Consider the following 20,939-nt stretch of genomic DNA (forward strand, 5'->3'; position numbering starts at 1 on the left):
CTCATGATCCTTCAGAAATCATTCTAATATGCTGATTAGTTTAAAAAACATTTCTTATTATTATCAATGTTGAAAACAGTCATACTGCTTAATATGTTTGTGGAAACCATGGTACATTTTTTCAGGCTTTTTTGATGAATGAAAAAAAAAACAACAGCATTTATTTGAAATCATTTGTAACATTATATATTTCTTTACTGTCAATTTTGATTATTTAATGCCCCTTGGTGAATAAAACTATATTTTTAAAGAGAAAAAATAAGTGGTACTGACCCCAAACTTCTGAAAGGAAAATGTAAAATAATATTTAATACAATTGCATGAGCCTAAATAAAATTAATAGATAAGCTTAGCTTATAATACCTTTATAATACACTAGTCAACATTTGAAGTGTTGTCCTAAAACCAAAATGTGTTCTTGTCTTAGGACAACTTTGATGAACTTTTTTTGAACCACTTCAAATGTTGACTACTGTATTTAATAAACAATAAAAAATATTTATTTCCCAGTTGATGGTTGTTGGTAGATCTTGGAATTGACTCAAGAGGAAACTACCATTTCTGTTCATGAGTCAAAATATTGCAAAATATCAGCCAGTTTATGACATATTAGCACTGCAGTGTTAGGCAAGTTACCTCTCTGGCTTTGGGCTTCACCTTGCTCTTGCGCCCTGGGCTGACAGGGAGAGCTCCGGTGCCATCAGAGGGTGTGCTGGAGAGCTGGGGTGGGGGCAGACACAGGGGGGTCTCCTTAACCCTCTTCTTCTGGAACATTCACACCAGATACAAAGCCAAACCATCAGCATGGACTAGAGTGAAAAGCCTCATACAAATGCATGACACAATTGGGCTCAGTTCTCCCAGACATTACAGCCATTCAACAACACTGGATAGACAAGCAAACATTATTAGGCAGTCACGCACTGAACACTATCAAAATAAATAAATAAAAAAACGAGGGAGGATTCGGAGGGTGGAACGGTGATGGCTGGTAATTGTAGCCTGGCAAGCGGCAGTCATCCTTTTGTGTCCAACAACACGACACTCACAGCAGGAGGCTTTCTTGTCCAACAAATGTAGCAGGACACCTGCTGGTATCAAGCGCCCTCACCGTTTTGTTGGGTCTGGCACATAGAACTTGGTCTACATCAATAAAACAAGAGCTTACCTTGTTGGGGTCTCTCGCTTCCTTGCCTTTGGCCAGCTCCTTAGGGCTCTGTGGGGATGCTTTGGGGCCACGGGCGGGTTTGGGAGTAAGCGGAAGAGGAGTTTTGGTGGACGGGGAGATGGGGTTGGCTTGGGCAGCATCGTGGAGGAAGATGCGTTCGCTCCTCCGCCGCGTCCATTGTTCGTCTTCGCTCCCGTCAGCGGTAAGGTCGAAACTGAACTCCCGGGGAGACTTGGGTTTCTTGGGTTTGCGTCCACGCTTGCTGGGGCTGGAGTCGTCACGCATAACGCTCACGGGTGGCAAGAGCGGGAGCTCAGGAGCCGACCATTTGCCATGCAACAGCGACGGAAACTTCTTTCTTGTCTTAACATCGCTCTCGGAATCTGTAAACTCGAACTCTGTACCTACAATCCAGAAGACATAATCTTCGGTTATTACTAAAGCATGCAAACTAAATGCACTTGCACATAAACGCAAAGTGCCTTTTATGAAAAACACACCAGTAATGTAAATACTAGGCCATCTGCTATAATTTAAACCATCTACATGTGGTCAACTCATTTGCAAACGAAGAACGACAATATAATGTGCACATGTGAGATATAAACAGGGCCAGATGTGGGAGCAGAATTAAGTCCGAGCGTTGTTGCAGGGTCTTGGAATAGTTAATGAAGGGGGCTGTTGGTCTCCGCTGGCAGGCCTGTCGTGTGCACTGCTGGGTACCCACTCAGGATCACAGCACAACCTCATCAAAGCAAGGCCTGTCAGCATCACATTCTCAGCGAGCGCAAGCGGCGCAGCAAACACACACACAAATGCGGCGGGGGGATAATGACACTCCATTCTCAAGGTGGGGCACAACTGATGGGTGTCTATATTGAATAACACCCCTACTGAGTGACTGCTCCAAGCACAATGTGTTTTCATCTGCCAGCACCTTTCAATTCTCTCACTCGCCGGTGCACATGCACGACACAGGGCAACAAAAGACAGACAACAACAATGCATCACCTTGTCACCTGGGAATTCAAGTCCCATGGGCTTGGAAAAGCAGCTGGCGTCACATTTAAGAGATTACAGATGAATCTAAGAGCGTAGGGAAAAAAAGCACTTCCTTACCCAGAAGACTCTGCCGTTCCTCTTTCTTCTTGGCTTTCTGTTTAGCCTCCAGTTGGACAATGGAGAGCGGACTGGTGACAACAGGGCTCGGGATAGCGCTGGCGGCGAAGCGAGCCAGAAGACCCAGCCCGCTTTCTTCTATGGATGACGAACACAGGCCGTCACTTTCATCAAGCTCGTAATTATACCCATCTTCATCCTCGTCGTCGTCGTCATCATCCTCATAATCATCCCGTTCGGTAAAATACTCTGTTAACAGGGAAGAAAATCCTTTAGGATTTTTGACACAACATGAAAGGTTCAGAAATTGATTTCAACTCTAGACCTGGAGGACCAGTGTCCCGCTGAGTTTAACTATAACCCCAACCAAACAAGTTAATAAAGGCGTTAAGAATTACTTGTAAATTACACTCTTAAAAACAAAGGTTCCATGAGTTTTTTTTTTTTGTTGAAAGAACCATTTTAGGGTTCTCAAAGAACCTTTAAGCCTTGGTGTAAAGAACATTTAAATAATCTAAAGAAGCCTTTTTCACTAGAATCTTTTGTGCAGTGGAAAAATTCATGGAATCATGGGTGCAAATAAAGAACCTTTATTTTTAAGAGTGTGCAGACAAGTGGGTTAAATAGAGATTAAAGTTTGCAGGGCACTGGCCCTCCAGCACTGGAGTTGAAGTGCCCAGGTTTAAAGTGATAGTTTACTCAAACATGAAAATTCTGTCATTATTTACTCACCTTTATGTTGTTCCAAACCTCTATGAGTTTCTATCTTCGGCTGAACAAAGATAATTTGAAGAATGGTTTTTTTTGTCCATACAATGGAAGTTAATTGGGTCTAATCAATGTTGTTTCAGACTCTATTGACTTTCATTGTACGGACAAAAAAAATTAAATATTTTTTTGTGTTCTGAATTTGGAAAAAATATCACCGGTTTGGAATAACATGAGAGGGAGTAAATGGCAAAATATTCATTTTTTGTGTGAACTGTCCATTTCAATCATCTTCCATTAAATCGAAACCTCAATCCCATGCAAATAAATAAGAAATATCCAACATATAAAAGACCATTTTCCTTGGCAAGTTCTCTTTGTAGAACAATAAAACCATCAAATTCAATCTGCATAGCTATGAATACTAGCTTACTATCACGAATGCATCATTCCACCAGCAGTAGTGTTCTTCTCACTTTCACATATCCATTGTATACTAGCACCGCAGTAGCCGACTTTCTCTAGATTAATGTGTTCTTGCTCAAACACTGCAGCCCACCCACCACTACACAAGATTACTGGTGGGGGACAAAGCCTGGTTTCATGCGGGCAGCATATACTAAGCTGGGTAGGCAGGATTCAAGCAAGCGCAGCTTTCAAACCTTCAGAGCTTTAGGGCAGGATTTATAATCAGCATGGCTGCTGGCTCGTTCCAAATCAAGAGGGGCTGGGAGTGCAAAAGCCCAAACCAAATAAGAGAAGCCAGTAAAGTGGCCTTGCCCAATGTGCTGAATGAGCTGAATCACTGAGGGAAAAATGGGAATAGAAATAAGCCACAAGCGCTGCAGAAAGCTAAGGTTGCTGGCAGAATCCCTGACTAAGAAAGTCATCAATTATTAACAGTCTCTTCAGCTCGGAGCTCGTCTAAACTGATAAAGGACAAAAAAAAAAAAAAACCCTCAAGGACTAACAGTAGGTACCCACTTTAAGCAACACCCCCTTTTCTCTCATTCTCTGGAGGGTGTGGAACACACTTGGTGATGGAAACAGACACACAGGATATTTCAGTGCGGTTGTGAGTAGCTGAAGCCAGAGGTGAGTTTGTTAAAGACATAGACTTTGTAGCAGACAAGGACTTCGATTGGTTATGTTGTGATAATTGTATAGATGCCAAAGCGTTAAAACCTGAAGCATGTATTACATGAACTGACAGCAAGCAGAGGATGTGTACAGGAAGAAGAAAGCTGAGGAACACAAAGCAGGCTCTGTGAGGACAGTCCTCCATGACTCCTGAGACTCAACTCAGACCATTAACCACTTCACTCATGGTTATGTTCTTTTTCAATTCAAACCTCTTGCTTTCTTTGCGGTAAATTATGAAGAGAGAAAAAAAAAAAACTTTTAAGGGAAAATAATAATAAAAGCTAAATCAAAATAATAATTATAATAAATAAGCTTAATCAGACATTAAATTCTAACCAACATCAAAGAGAAACACTATTTAGTTATATGCTGTATAACAATGGAAAAATAAATAAAAATCTTGCAGATGTAGAGAATTTCTAAAACATCAAATTATTAATGACCAAGAATAAGGCAGTGAAGAAAACGATGACGGTAAAGAAGAATGTGAAGGAGAAGAAGGTCAAGATGAAGAACAAGGTTGTGAAAGTGAAGGAAGAGATGGAGGAGGAGGAAGATAAGATAATGGTGATGGAGAAGGAGAAGATGGCGATCTCCTAAACTATATATATATATATAAAAAACTTTTTCCACCAAATACAAACATAACCATGGCTTGAGGGCATATAACAGGAGGTGAGCATGTTACAAAGGTATTTTTAACACCTCGACTGTTATCCAGTCTTTTTTGTTTGTTTGTTTGTGTTTTGGTTCTGTAACAGTGTAAGCACAAATTAGTAGAAATTATTGAGAAGTCACAGCAAAAGAGGGGGGTGGCCTACTTACAGGACAATGCTCAAGGCTCAGGTGACATGGATAGTGACCTCACGCTGAACAGCTGGCTGCCCAACTCCCAGACAAGCCCTTTGCTTCTTATTTTGTTGCAGCAGGACAAGCAAACGCACAGACCGATAGACATTCAAAAGCATCATGGGTAGGAGAAGGGGTCAGAGGTGGAGGGGTGGCCAAGCAGCTGCAGGGAGAGAGCGAGCAGTCTAGAGAAGCTAGGTTATTCATTTTTTAGTAAATCAGGGTGCTCCCTATTTTCCAAATATCCCTGTTCACACACTTACCATAGTGGAAAACACTTCTTGGAACAGTTCAAGATTTATGATTGCAGGTTAAGCTTTAAAGTTCTACAAATTCTGGTTGCGTGCATGTTGATTTAGTGACTTAAATGTAGTTATAATGGTAGTATGCTCTACTACCAGTGCTTTCACGTTAGTTTATAGGACTAATTCAAATGTATACAATATTATTATTATTAAATGTAGAAAACATTAGCCAACATCCATCCTATCTGAATTCAACAGTTTCTCATTTGTTAAATATCTGATCTCTTTGAAGAACCTAACAAGAAGTTAGTTATGCTGCTCAAAGTCATTTGGCCTAATGAATCTCATGAGTGCTGAATTTATGCAAAGATCTCCTTGTGACAGCTCTTCACTGATGAAAGGGATATTTGAACAACCAGGAGTGTGGAGTGTTGCAATCTAACACTCTACAGCAAGAGATGTAGCGAAAGAGACAGAGAACACTGCATTACTTTACTTTCAGTAAAAATGAAATCAGCATGTTTAATAAAGCTTGGGTACCAAACTGCAATACAACAAAGAACACTTTCAACAGCCACACACATTTTAATGCACAATGGCAAGACATTCCCATATAAAAAGTAAAACCATTTCGAAGTGACTCTAACAAGAGCCGATTATATTACATACTGGATGTGAGGTAGCAAATTCTGATGCAAGCATCTTAAAACGGCTTCTCAGGAAAAATGTTATCATGACCAATGGTCATGGTTAAAAATACAAGACAGACCAAAAATAAAAAAAAGCTAAAACCGAGAGGCTGCCTTCTCGATTCTGTGCATAGTGAGGTATGCTTTATTAACCTTGGTCAAATGAGTCCTCAGAGGAGCTGACTCCTGCCTCCTGTAGCAATAAAGCAAAGTGCTTATGTTTCCTCTCTTTGGCCGCCTGCTTGGACTTGAGTGATGAAGAGGCTCTCTTGGACGATGAGCGCTTTTTCTTGGATGGAGTGCTGCACAGGCCGAGGAGCTGTGGACGTGACCCTGTTCTCCCCAACATGGAGCTGGGAGGCCAGCCATCCTTCAGGGAATCGTCCTCTTCTGAATCTGTGTCTGGTACAAATCACAACAGATTTCACTCAGGATGGAGGTCCAAAAGCACGATAAACTAAACTAATTCAAAACAATTATGCTAGACATATATATATATATATATATATATATATACACACATATACACACACACACACACACACACACAGGGTACGGAAAGTATTGGACCCCCTTAAATTTTTCACTCTTTGTTATATTGCAGCCATTTGCTAAAATCATTTAAGCTAATTTTTTTTCCCTCATTATATATTTCCGTACCCACTGTATGTATATATATATATATATATATATATATATATACACACACACACACACACACACACTGCCATTCAAAAATTAGTGGTCAGTAATATATTTTTTGACTAATGCATAATCCTTTTATCAATCAAGGATGCTTAAATTGATCAAAAGTGACAGTACAGACATTTGTAATGTTACAAAAAAGCTCTATTTCAAGTAAATCCCTTTTGAACTTTCTATTCATCAAAGAATCCTGGAAAAATTTATCAGTTTCCACAAAAATATTAAGCAGCAAGTTTTTAACATGATAAGAAAAGTTTCTCGAGCAGCAAATCAGTATATTAGAAGGATTTCTGAAGGATCATGTGACACTGGAGTAATGGCAGCTGAAAATTCAGCTTTGCCATCAAAAATAAATTACATTTTAAAATACATTAAAATAGAAAACAGCTCTATATCTAACAAACAATATTTCCCAATATTACCATTTTTACTGTATTTTTAAAAAAATGAATTGGTAATTAGTACATTTATATATCAGGACAGCATTTTTATTCATTTTATGTAACAAAAAAAATCAAAAAAAAAAAAAGATTGATTAATACCATTACTGTGGTATAAAATTACTCGTACTGCCTTGCTCCTAAATAGTAACATCTAAATGCAGCCCACAGTAATTTATTAGATATTACCTTAAACACATAATGGTAGATTAGTTATCAACAAAAACTCTCCATTATCTAAGATGAAAAAAATACATATTTATAAGGAAAAAGCCCCTGGGGATATTGTAACCTGTTTACATTAGAAACAAAACACTGGCAACAACAACAACAAAAAATGACACTTACAAAAAGTCTGACTTACTGTTAGAATAGCTGCTGATTTCTGACCTCATTGGAGAATAAGGTGCTTTCCACTGGCCCTTTCCCTTAAGGCATGGATCTGAAGGCTTAGTTGTGGCTACCATTTTGCTTTTACCTCCTTTGAAAGACTTGTGAAAGATGCTGAGATCTTTTGACAGGCTGGATTTTCCCATCTTGACTATCATGTCTATATCGGTAAGCATGGGGACTCTGCTTCCAGAACTAGCCCTGGACTTCCCAGAGGAACAGTCTATGAACTTACAAGAGGGCTTGCTGAGTTTACTGAGCTTAGTGAGTGACAAGGCCTTGTCGAGTTTGGATGCCAACTGCTCCTGCTCGCTCACTCGGCTCTTCTTCACAGCCATTTTAGGTGTCTGTTAAAAGAGATAAAAGCAATGAATGGATTTTATTTGATACAACATGCATGTTCTACAAAAGCAAAAATGTTCAGATATTTAGGAGCTAGAAATTCACTCCAGTATAACAGAGACCAACCTCATGAGAGAAGCTTGAAGATGCCTCCTGCTCGCTCCAGCTCTTTTTTTTCTTCTTCAATCTCAACGCACTCTCTTCCTCCTCATCTCGGTTAGAGGCCCGAAAGCGCTTCCTCAGCACCTCCCCGCTCTCAGAGTCCTCTGAGTAAAGCACGCTTCTGCCCAACCTGCAAAACAACAGAGCGTTCAGCTGGAGGGCAGGCCGTGTGGAGCACAGCTGGGCCTTATCGGTGCCTGAGCAACACACTCACTTCGCACACTTCGAATCCAGCTTGCTGGAGGGTGGAGACAGTGCGCATAGGCCATGTTTCCTCTTTCGAGGACGTCCCGGGCCCCTGCGGACTAAACTTCTGTTCTTCTCCTGCTGCTGGATCTGTTGTTGTTGTTGCAGCTGCTGACGTTTATCTCTGTGAATCACAGGGATCACAAATAGCAGATTGTTTGTTAGAGGGATTAAACTAGATAGATTTGCATTACTGGTCTTAATGAAGTGGTGTAAAGGGAGGTAATGTTAATTGGGAGACTCACTCTTTGTCTCTCCGCCTCTGCAGTTTGACCAGCTCTCGTTGCTTTTCTTTGTAATGTTGCTGAAGCTCAGCGAGTCTCACACGGTAGTCCACTTCTACGGTGTCCATTCCCTCCAAAGAGGATTTGGAGAACATCTAAGAGAGGAAAACAAGATTACCGTCTGTGGTTGGACTTCCATAGCCAGTACTCTAAGCAGCAACAAAAGTATTATTAGCTATGCCAAATGTCTGAAAAAAAGTAAACACTGCTAAATGTAAAAATGAAAATGGCGTTGTATTTTGCATTTTAACTGCATTTAAATGTAAAAACTACAAATGCCTCTAACTGAAAACGCAGTTAAAACGTACAAAAAAAATCTAATGCCACTGGAATTTATAAACACTGCTTAAATGTTAAAACATGAAATACCACTAGCTTTAACCGGTGAAAACAAACATTTAAATTCCACTGGAATTTGTAAACACTGCTTAAATGTTAAAACATTAAATACCACTAGCTTTAAACGGTGAAAACAAACATTTAAATTCCACTGGAAATGTCACTAGCGGTAAACTGTCAAAACGTAAACATTTAAATGCCACTGGAAATGGTAAGCACTGCTTAGAAGTTAAAACATCAAACACCACTAGATGTAAACACAGTTAAAACTATGTAAATGCCACTGGAATTTGTAAACACTACTCAAATGTACAAAAATTCAAATGCCACCATTTGTAAACATTGTTAAAAAGTGAGCAATTCAAATGCTACTGGAATTTGTAAACATGACAAATTAAATAAATGTTAACACTGCTTTTATTTTATCGACAAAGCTTTTAGAATCACCATTCTGAGAGCAAAAAAACCCCCTCTTAAGCAGAGGTTTATAAGAGGGAGAAGAAAATAAAAAGAGTAATAAAAAAGGCAAGCATACAGGTTCATCTTTCTTCTGTCTCCAGCTGTATTTCTTATTAGGGTTGAGCTCTCGAGGGAGGCGGATGATAACCTGAGGTTGACACTCAATGGCCTCCAGGAGGACCTGTCTACCAGCTTCCAGCAGACTCTCCAGTCCACAGAGCATTACAGCTGCACACACAAACACACGATCGATAGCAACATTAATTACCTCTAGGGAGCACAGGGCAGCCCTGCATTCTCCAATACATCAGTATATATGGGTGTTTCTTGTGTTAGACTGCAATAATGGAGTTGACATCCAGATACATCCAAAAGACCAGACAATTGCATTTACTTATTCCTTAAACGCAAGTTTTTACTCTAAAAGCTGCTTGAAGAACAAGCAGCACAAGCACACTGTTCAACACTCCAGCAAATTCAGAATATATTCACTAGAGCTGAAACAATTCCTGAGCTTGTTTCAGCACATTACAGCAAGCAAATCTCTCTCCCCAATCACCATGCTTCCCTGAGAACTGTTGGAGCACGCTAGATCAAGTCCCACATCCTTCAGATTTCCCTTCCTCTCTCTGAAACGAGACTCACCCTGTGTGTCATCTCTGGGTTGCCTCTGCATCTCCAGCTCTACCATCTGGCTGAGCAGGGCCATGCCTTCCAGAGCAGTGGACTCTAGGGGACTGATGCCCACGCAGAGCTCAGATCTAGAGCTACACGTATCTGCCAGGATGGACACCGCTCCGGCCTGCGGAAGCTCGCTGGCTGTGACCAGGGCAAACATGCCTGCCATGGGGTCTTCAGGCAGGATGGCCACCGGTGCGGAAGAGGGCTGAAGGTGAGGAGGGCTGCTGTTAGGCAGGAAAGGATTGTCAAGTTTGGACTCCAGGTGTGGAGCATCCGGGACAGGATCTCTGAGGTCTACTGGGTTCAGGCTATCGGAGAGATCTAAGGGCGGTTTTGCTGGTTGGATGTCACAAACCACATGGTGTGCGTCCGTGTAACTAGATGAGGATTTGTAGACTTGGTCTACCAGACCAATCGAGGCCTCTGCAGTTTCTGCTCTGGTGGTTCTCTCAGAGTCCAGCCTAGATGTTTTGTACAGTCTTGGATGGCTGGAGGCGGCAGCTTCGATTTTGACAGCCTCCCTATCTTCCTCATCTGATTCCTCCTCTGGCGATGGTGTGGCTTTGTCTCTAGGGTGGGCTTCAGCCTCTGTGGGGGAGCTAGAGTCTTGGGTGGTGATGGGTGCAAGCCTCAGGCTCTCCTGGTTCAGGACGTCTTTGCTGTCTTCCAGGTTTGGCTCTTTTTTGAACACTGCGCCACCCTCCTCCATGGACACTGGCTCTCTGGATGCCTGAAGTGGCTCCACAACCACTGGAGAACACAAGTGCTGGGGTTTGACATCTGTGGCGGTCGCCAAGTGTTCGGAGGTCTCCGCCGGCAACGGTACATCTGGCGCCAGGCCGTCAGCATCTGCGGCAGCAGCCGGCTGGAGGAGGTAGGGGTAATGGCTGCCGAAAGGTGCCGTTATCGATTGGTACGGGTAGCCGGGAGGAATTTCTGCCAAAGAAACAGAAGAGACAGGTTTTTGAGGTGCTTATGCAAAGAGTAGAGGGGCTTTAGTTCCCTGCGACAGAGTGACAAAGTGATTAATAACCCCACATGTTCTTCGGCACAAGGGCTTTATGAAACTTTCATGAACCAAATGGCTTCAGCACAAGCATCCCAAAAGCCCTTATATACACATAGGCCAACACGTTCATGCATACTCATACATTCAGAACGCACCGAGCAGAAAATCTATTTATTCTGAGCATTGAACATTTTTAAAGGGAAACCGCCAGGGGATACGGGTACAAAAGGGTTGCTGTCATAAGAAGTCTCTATTGCAGTGAAGTGGCAGCTGGTAATCCCATATGTGGAGATATTTGCAGGCTACTCATTAAGACTGCACTACCCTGCACATTCTGACATGAAGAATAGCACACTGCATTTGATTGCAGTCCTGTGTGGATTCTTGGTCCCCTCCCAAAACATATTTCCTTAAAAACAGCACTACGGTGATTAATGACCGTGCATTATTAAACAGCTTTCCTTTCGGTTTTTGATTAGTGTCCCTTTCATTTACTGTGCAATATGCAAATAAACAATTATTTCATAAGACCATGCAAATCTACAGTTGAGGCGACTGTGACAAATTAAGCAGACTCAAACCTGGACATTTAATTTGGGAATGCTGATCTTCTCACTTACCACGGTAAATGGATGGGAAGGGAGCAGAAGGTTGCTTCTGTAGACTGAGTGGCTCTTTCTCAGGCACTTCCACAGACTCCTCTTTGGTCTGGATGGGGGAGGCAGAAGAGGGCGATGCTGAAGCAGGGCTGACTGAGTGAGGGACAGGAGACGACGGATGGGAGTAGGGCTGTTGAGGGAGGGACTTCTCCACTTTGGGTCTGTCCGCAGACTTCAGTGCAGTGACAGGTGAAGGCAGCGGTGAGACAGGCAGTGGTATCAGGGCTTTTCTGTATGAGGTGGAGGGGGTCGGGGAGCGTGGGGGAGGCTTGCGTGAGTGCAGGGCTGGAGTGGGGATGCCCAAGAGACTGGATTTGGCCCCTTCAGCTCCTCTCTTGTCTGGCTTTTCCTCCAAATCTGTCCTCGTTTGACTTGCATTTAATCTCTCCTGCATCAACATAAAAACAAATCAAAACTTTTTTTAATACTTAAATACAAGCCTATTCAAAAATGTCAACATTTTTTCAAAAAGTATAAAATGCATGCAAATTTATAAAAACCAAAATAACAGTTTAGGAAAAAACCTGAAACCTAAATTTTTTTTACACAAAAAATAAATACCACAGTACAATATTTTGGACTTGATACTAAAAGTTGATATATGCATTTGGCTTGTATGTACGGAAGTTCTAAGCGGCCATGCATTATTTTTTTTTTCCCTTCTTGTTTTCTCGTGCAAGGGGAAAAAAAATAATGCATGGCCGTTTAGAACTTCCGTATGTATGCCTGTTTTTCATGTTGAACATCCTGAGTTGGTGCAAATAGACCTTAAAGGATAAGTCCACTTCCAGAACAAAAATTTCCTGATCATTTACTAACCCCCATGTCATCCAAGATGTTCATGTCTTTCTTTCTTCATTTGCAAAGAAATTAAGTTTGAGGAAAAGATTCCAATGGACTTCAATGGTGGCCAACGCTTTTAAGGTCAAAATCGCAGTTTCAATGCAGCTTCAAAGGGCTCTACACGACCCCAGCCTAGAAATAAAGGCCTTATCTAGAGAAACAATCTGTCATTTTTTTAAATTATATTTATACACATTTTAACCACAAATGCTCGGCTAGCATTAGCTCTGCGATGGGCGTCTTTATTAGGTGATATTGGAAAGGTTACGCCTGACGTAAGCGGATGTTCCGACCCAGTGTTTACAAAGCGAACATGCAAAAAAAGTCAAATGCCCTTTACAAACAAGGTAAACCAACGATGTCGGATGATTTTAAAGTTGGAGAAGAAAATGAGATAGAGTTTTTAAATGAAGTATAAAGACGAAGAACTAACTGCGTGCGACCTTTCCAACATGATTACGTAATGTGTGAAGACACGCATGCGCATCGCGGCGGTATAGCAGGTCGAGCATTTGTGTTTAAAAAGTGTATAAATATACATTTCTTTCAGAAAATGACAGATATTTTCGCTAGATAAGGCCCTTATTCCTCGGCTGGGATCGTGTAGAGTCCTCTGAAGCTGCATTGAAACTGCATTTTTGACCTTGAAATCGTTGACCACCATTGAAGTCCACTACATGGAAAAAAGTCCCGGAATGTTTTCCTAAAAAAAACCCCCGCAATTTCTTAAAGAGTGAAGAAAGAAAGAAAGACATGAACATCCTGAATAAAATGGGGGTGAGTAAATTATCAGAGAATTTTTATTCAGGAAGTGGACTTATCCTTTAAGGACTACAAAATGGGAAATACAGGCATGCTTCCCAACGATTATAATGATATTGACAGACAAAGAGCCTCATACCACTAAGTGTGCATTCCTCTGCAGCTCCATGACCTGTGCGGTCTGGTGCTGGATCATGTAGAGCTCCTGTTGGCGCAGGACCTGCTGGTGGGAGAGGAGCTGGAGCTGATGGGCATGCTGCAGAGTGCTTCCTGCTGGCGGGTACATGGCCGACCACAGCGGGGGGCCTCGCTCTAACATCTCAGCTTTTAAAAGAACAGGAGGAATACTTGAGCATCACACATCAAGTAGATTTATTCTGCTACATGTCAGGGATATCACTCCCACTCATCTTTAGAAATGCATGTTTATGTGTGTGTGAGAATGGAAATACGGGAAAATATAAACACAGAAACTGTGAAGAATACATGGGACCTACCATAGTGTGGCAGATGCTCTGTCGAAATAACAACCACCTGCCCAGTTTGTGGATCTCGGGCAAACTGGTAAGGTGGAGGGATGGAGCCTGTCAAGGCAGGAGAATATCCTGGAGGCAGCGCCTGATGAAGGGAAGGGGGACCCAGACCTGTACACAACAGAGGGGAAAATGGTTGGGTTCACCGTACTTGTAGTTGATGGTCCATTTGCACTTGCTTTCTGGCAGCTTCGTGAAAACTCAAGAGTTAATTCCCAAGAGAAACAACTTTCCACACCCTTGTGTATGGAGCACGGACCTCGTTGAAATCCTGCCAAGAGGCACAGCACTTTAACTACAGCAATTTACTTGGGGGACATTTTTGTTTTTAAAGTAAAGTCTAGACAGAAACTCAAACGTCAGACAACTGTGAACTGACCGTGCTGTTCGCTGTTATTTTTGGATGGAAGTTGTGGAGTGAGACTGATTGTTTCTAAGAATGTCTAAAACACTCAGCTTAGACAAAACGCTCGGGCCGTCTGGCAGGGCAACAGATTGCCTCGAGGAAATATCTCTGTGTCCAAATCCCATTCACAACACAGTTCTGCAGCATTCCAAAGTCTATGACCCATTATCATTTATTACTCATTAAAATAGGAATAAATGAAAGGCAATTGCTTGTTGTAACATGACATAATTCTTATACAACAGGCATAAGCGACATAAAGGTGGGTACCATATGGAGAACTAGACAGCCACATGGAGGGGGCTCCTGGCCGGGGTAGCCACGGGTGGGAGGCCAGGTGGGAGGCGGGGTCAGCAGGCCAGCGGCCCGCACCAGCCAGAGTCGGTCCACTAGTCACCATCAGGTTGGGGTTCAGCCCGCTAGCTGGCACCATAGGTGGATGCAACTGGGTGTAGTCTGCCAACTCTTTATTCTCTCTGTGAATGACAAGAGATTTACTTATTAGTGGTTGACCAATCTATAGCAAAGTCAGTTAGTATTTGCGTTTTGCACATTAAAGTCTACATTCCAACATTTTTTTTTTAAATCCTGCCACATAACCTTTAAAAGAAACATGGCAGCAAAAACATGCACCTGTGGTGCAAAAATATCCTTTAATATATTCTAATATATCCTACTTTTAGGGTAAAAAAATATATGCTTATATTAGCCAAAAGGCAGTTTTCTAATTTACTTATTTTAATATTTTTCAACATTTAAAAAGGAAGAAGAAAAGATGTTAGAGCCCTGATGTCTTGGTAGTAATGCTATCTGAATGAAGAAAAGAGTAATCAATTCATTAAATAATTAATTCATTTTTTGTAAAGAATGTATTATTCCCAACAAACTTAATTTTAAAATAACTTTGTTAATTTGTTTATTATTCCCAATAAAGACTACAAATTTTATAAAATAACTAAATTTTTGGCCAAGAATGTTCAGTTTGGTGCTTCGCTACATATTTTCAACAAATTTTAAAGCTATTTTTGCTGAACTAACCCTAAAAAACCCCATAAAGCTTAATTCCTTAAAAGCGCAGTTCTTTCCCATTTCAATAATTATGTAATTATTTTCGTATTCTTTCAAAATCTTCATCGAATTTTTGCTTGCCTGAACAAAGTGAAACTAACTAAAAAGGTGCTTTTAAGGTGTTTTTCTTATCCTTTGAATCTCAACAGCCACTTTCACTATAGCTGTCAAGAAAATTCCTCAAAAATGCACCTTTTGTGTTTGTTTGAAGAAATGCATCGCACAGGATTGGAACAACATGAGGGCAAGTAAATCGTTACCATTTTTGGCTGAACTATTCCATTAAGTGCCCAATATCCAGGCATCCACATTTGACAACCAGTAAAATGTCATGGATAATTTTACATTACAAAATGTATGCTTATTCAAGCCCAACAGGAAGACTGGTGGCCATGTAGCCCTGACTGAGACAAAAATTCCCCAGTCCATGACTTCTATTCTGCCTTACACTTAAGGACAGATACTGAGGGCGGAATCCTGCTGAGAGAGCCAGTCACTTTTATAAGCACCAATTTCCCCAGTGGGGAAGACTGACTTTTTCTGCTCCACGAAATGAGAGCCACACTTTGAAAATAGGCTCATATTTGCAGAGAACTGTTGCCATAAATCCATCCACTCTAAAGAAAACCACACTGAGTGTGTGACCAATGAAAGTAAAATGTTGCACCGTTTAGCTAGTGTGTGGAATCAAAGAAACAAGAATCTATTCACACTGGCTGGATATGCTTAATCCTTACTACAAGGTGAATTATTTTAATAAAAGGTTGCTTTTAATTAACAGACTTTCATCCAGGCTTCTAAAATCTTTTTAAAAAACATCTATTTGGCACACAACAGCACTTCAGTATTGCTGCTAAATGTCTGCTGGGATTATAAACTAGCTTCGACCAAGGCAGCAGAGCGAGAATCTTTAAAGATCAAACAATTTAAAGCCATCACTGATTTTTACTAAAGTGACATTAAGTCACCTTCACAGGACATCTATGCATTAGCTGCCCATATCACCAGCTTCCACACAACATCAGGGCTAAAAAAAAAAATCAATCACTAGCTCTCTTTTTGGAGAAAACTGTAAAAATGTCCAGTTCCATTTTCAGTCAAACCTCTGAACCAAAACAGTTGACACGTTTGACTTTGTATAGCAAAAAAATGTCACAGGGTAATATACCATTTGGCATTAGAAAGTGAAAGTTGTGGAAAATACCCATATTTTAATGCTAAGACTCTAAAAGGTGCCCTCACTCATTTTTGTTTATCTTGTGCTGGACAATATGGCAGTGGTCTTGACAGCTAACAATGTGGACACAACCAATGCCACTGAAGAACTGCATTTGCAGTGAGCCATGATGCAGTTACTTAGGAAATGGCCAATCATGCTATAAGCTTTAGGTGATGCACTATGTAAAATAAAAACGCTTTTATTAGGCTACAGAGTACTGAGTCAATTTTCAAAAGGTAGGTCTACTATTCATTTCTTTGTAAAACTATTTTGTATACAAAATACACACACACATATTATTCCTCTAACTGAGTGTATGGCTTACCACAAAAATGACCAACGTCAATGTGATTTCAGCCCTCAGTCTTGTTTAAAGCAACATCAACAGCTGTCACCACACAGTTAAAATTTACAGCCAGTGAAACATAATCCTTTATAAATCTCAAACGAAAGAGTTTGAAAAGTTATCCTAAGAAATGACTTGTGAACTAAAACCGAGACGTTTACATAAATATAAAAAGGAAGGTTCCAGCGTTTTTCCAGATCTGCTGAACAACTAAAACTCCAAACGCAGGATTGAATTAGCAGCTAGACCAATGCCCAGTACATTTGAGGCACTTTTCGCCAGCGCTTATAAACTCTAATCTTACCTTAACACTTTCTCCTGCTCACGCTCCACACGTCCCGACAGCAGGCGCTCGTGCCCATGACGTGTCCTCTCGTCTCCTCGCTCTTCCCCTGTGTGGATTGGGCCTACAGGACATTACACCAATTGAAGACATTGACATCCGATCCAAAATATTTGAACCAAATTAGCTTTGAGCCCACTTTATATTAGGCGGCCTTAACTACCATGTACTTACATTTAAATTAATAATTTGATACAATGCAGTTATTGTGTACATGCATGTTTTGTATTTAAAATTACCTGCATGTAATTACATCTTTAATTACTGTCTATAATTACACTGTTGACCCATCCCTTACACCTAAACCCACCCTTAAACTTACCCATACCACCAAACCTGTCCCTAACCTTACCCCTATCCCACCTCAATAGCAGCAAAAGTCTTTTGCAATACAATATGAACACAATAAGTAAAAATTTTTAAGTGCATAATACATTAAGGCATCATAATATAAAGTGGGACCTCTAACTTCATAGTGTTTGCCAATGATATCTAATTTTTCATCATTTAAGACATGTTTGATACGAGTGCACACATTTATAACCATTCTTAGCTTACAAACAACGAATCCAGTGTCTGCCAGTCTGGCAAGACTTAGATGTTACTGTTTTCTCTTTATAAATACACCGCTCCAGAAATAGCCCAAACTCTAAGGGTGTTTATCAGTCCGGACACTCAGCACCAGTCATAAGCAGTGTCTTACACATCTATGAGATTACAGACAGGCCGCGCAGAGGAAAAAAACCCACTGAGGCTCATCAATCAATTATCAATGTTTCAACACCACTGTAGTGTCATATACGGCTCAAATTGCTCTTCATAGAGAAAGCCATTTGGAGAATCAGTAGACAAAACCAGCAGCATCTCAAAATTCAAACTAAACTAAAAGAGCCTTTGAAGTCTGTGTTCAAAATACCATAACTACAGAGTCCTCTATAGCAAAAGATAAACGTGCAGAAAGTATCTGAGCGGAATTTAGTTGGGAATGTATTGAACCTTTCAGTACTGACAGACAGCAGCTGAGAAGAGATTGTGTTCTTCTAAACCAAGGAGGGGGACGAAAGTGCACACAGATCTCTGTCATGCTCCAGGGAAAAGGTTTCAGTCTGTTTCCAAGGTTACCAAAAGCCTGTCCGACATGCTATCCGTTTGCATCAAAAAGAGGGCAAATTAGTCAAGCAAAGCTCTGTCCCCAACACTTGCTTTAAATGAAAATTCAAACCTTCTCTCAGAGTGTGAGGACTAATGTTATTACAGCAATTTCCTTGCACATAAGAGGACATAAATTAATGCCTTTCTCCCCACCCTTTTCTGTCCCTTTCCGAAGCAGATTCGATTGCTAAGCAACAAACCTAAAGTCATATTAGAATGCACTGCTTGTTTGCCACCTTTAGTAGAGCTCTGTAAATTATGCTTTATAAGCATGCGGTGTCTTAGTGAAAGGTTTAACACACTCCCTATGCTAACAGGAAGCGCTGTGGGCCAAAGCAATAGCAAAGCTCATGCTGTTTAAGAAATGAAACGAAAGAGCGAGCGACCTTGCTGTCGAGCATGCCCACGTAAATGGGCTGTAACCACGGAAAATAAGATTGGGTCATTGTGATGTTCTTCAGTTTTGTTAAAGGCGTGAAAGCATGTAACAACAGAAATCAGAAATGTACACTTTTTGCCACCTCAAAGGGTTAGTTGTGCTGCTTTTTTCTGCCGACCACAAAAGAACTACATACGATAAAAGTCAATGGGGTCCAAAACAACATAAAAATAGGCATTTTTTTCAGAATAAGTGACCAGTGCTGGCAAAATGAGTCACAATGAGCAAATTTTCAAAAACGTTCAAAATGATTTGTTGGAATCAGACAAAAAATGACTGACTTCGTTTGAAGTCGAGTCAGCGAAGTTAATTTTGAGAAAAATTTTGTTTTCTGAAAGTTCGAAAGCAAAATCACCTAGCAATGTTGCATCTTTTCATCCAGTTCTTTTCTTATTAATAATTACTGTATTAATCATCACAATATAGCTATTTTTATAAAAGGTATACCTTTTTATAAAAGGTACTCCTCTCAGAAAACATACAATTAAATATCATTTTAGATGTTTAATTACTATTTGGAGCATTGGGATCACTAGACGAGGGCTTAAATGAACTCATTTTGTTGAAAACCTCAAATTCAACTAAAATCTAAAAAAAAAAATTTCTTTTTTGCCTTTAGCTCAAAATTAGCCCATTATGACTTATTTTGCCAGCACAGAAGAAAATAGCCTTGGAACAACATGAGGATGAGTAACAGATTACGGAATGTTCATTTTTGGGTGAACCATCTCTTTAAGAATAATGCATTTAAAGATAAGAAGCAACACACCTTTGATGGCTCCTCCAAGAATCGGCCTGTCCCTGTCCGATACCGAGCTGGGCTTGCTGCTGTTGTTCCTCTGGCGGGCAACAGCCACCGCAATGCCTACCGGTGGATGCCGAACCTCGGCTTCCCCCTGAGAAGTGCTTCCATCTCTGCCAAAGGATTTAGCACTCTCAGGTCTCTCGGGTTCCTTCTTCAACTGCTTTCCAGACTGCTGGGGCGGAAGGTGCTGAACTCTGGACACTCCGGGATAACCAGCCTCCAGTTTCATGCTGCCCAGTCCTCCAAACGGACAACGGCTATCAGATCCGTGCCTGGAACCAGACTCGCTGGAGAAGTTGCCGCTGTACTTGATGAGGCTCTGCATGGCCGAAACCTCCCCGTGGCCCTTGGGACTTCCGCCGGTGCCTACCGGTCTATGTAAGCCAGTAGTGTCCAGGTACATTCGCTTGCCCTCTTCTTCACCTCGGGTGCCATGGGTGTGTTGGGCCGCCAATGCGGCGATGTGACTGGTAGCATAATTGCCCATCTCGAAAGGCTTCCATTTGGGTTCGGCGGAACCCAAGGCCTTCAACAGATGCGGTTCCGAATGGCGCGTAGCTGAATCCATTCCAGAAAACGGATGGGCAGACCTTTGAACCCTATCCCGCTCTTGGCTGCGGGATTCGGTCTCGAGTCCTGTTTTGATCGTGTGTTTTGATGTAGTGTTGGATAAGTCCCTGGCATCTGGGCTGGTTCCAGATTTATTTGTGCACATTTCTAAATGCAAGGGCTTTTTCATGGCCAAACCATTTGACCTAATTATCGAGCCTTCCTCTCGTAAAATGTCTTTCTTAATGTCTCCGTGAGGGGGAGACTCGCTCCTAATGGAGGACTGACCGTGGTCCATATGCGTTCTCTCATTCCCCACCTGCAGGGCTGATCTGTGCGAGTCCCTCTCCCTGCTCTTGTCATTTTTATTATCTCGAGCTTGGGAGGCAATTTGAATTGGCCCTTTTCGCTCGTCGTAAACCTCGACAGAAGGCACATAAGTAGGAGCTATCACTCTGTGTTCTTTGCCTGGCTCTTTTGCTGTAGAGTAGAGCGGGTACATGCTGGGCGGCATGTGGTGAGGGGGAGGGTAGGTGCCAGAGGACACCAGTCTGGGCGGGAGATGGGATGGGTTGGGCTGCAGAGAAGAGGGACTGGCATATGACACATGCAGAGTGCCAGCTGATGTAGCAACCGAATCGCATCTTCTCTGCTTGTCGGAGGAAAGGTGGCCCCCTGGTCGGCTGGTTTCTTCATCTCGGTCCCTGTCCCTCCTGTCCTGTTCTGTACTCTGGTGTCTGGTTGGCGTGCTGCTGCTTGTCCCGCAGTTGCCAAGTAAACTCTGGTGAGATTGTTTGGGTTTAGTGTCCATGGTGCTCAGAGCAGGCGAGTGCTGGT

The 20,939-nt window shown here is 41.6% G+C and overlaps 1 protein-coding gene across 3 annotated transcripts in view; it reads right to left on the reverse strand.

Annotated features, from left to right (window-relative positions):
- tnrc18 (trinucleotide repeat containing 18) overlaps nt 1–20,939 on the reverse strand; it is a 69,578-nt gene that overhangs the window by 16,099 nt on the left and 32,540 nt on the right. For 2 of the 3 annotated variants that reach the window (XM_016267362.1, XM_016267360.1), the window contains exons 6-21: nt 19,518–20,523; nt 17,119–17,221; nt 14,452–14,657; nt 13,740–13,886; nt 13,382–13,566; nt 11,599–12,025; nt 9,934–10,905; nt 9,365–9,516; nt 8,452–8,585; nt 8,175–8,330; nt 7,925–8,090; nt 7,431–7,803; nt 6,075–6,323; nt 2,288–2,536; nt 1,169–1,572; nt 637–765 (exon numbers count right to left, since the gene is read on the reverse strand). In XM_016267362.1, coding sequence (XP_016122848.1) covers nt 637–765; nt 1,169–1,572; nt 2,288–2,536; nt 6,075–6,323; nt 7,431–7,803; nt 7,925–8,090; nt 8,175–8,330; nt 8,452–8,585; nt 9,365–9,516; nt 9,934–10,905; nt 11,599–12,025; nt 13,382–13,566; nt 13,740–13,886; nt 14,452–14,657; nt 17,119–17,221; nt 19,518–20,523 — 5,058 coding nt within the window. The remainder of the gene's footprint in view (nt 1–636; nt 766–1,168; nt 1,573–2,287; nt 2,537–6,074; nt 6,324–7,430; nt 7,804–7,924; nt 8,091–8,174; nt 8,331–8,451; nt 8,586–9,364; nt 9,517–9,933; nt 10,906–11,598; nt 12,026–13,381; nt 13,567–13,739; nt 13,887–14,451; nt 14,658–17,118; nt 17,222–19,517; nt 20,524–20,939) is intronic. The other variant, XM_016267361.1, reaches the window with a different exon arrangement.

Source organism: Sinocyclocheilus grahami, unplaced genomic scaffold (genome assembly GCF_001515645.1).
Source record: "Sinocyclocheilus grahami isolate Dianchi unplaced genomic scaffold, SAMN03320097.WGS_v1.1 scaffold37.1, whole genome shotgun sequence".
NCBI lineage: Eukaryota > Metazoa > Chordata > Actinopteri > Cypriniformes > Cyprinidae > Sinocyclocheilus > Sinocyclocheilus grahami.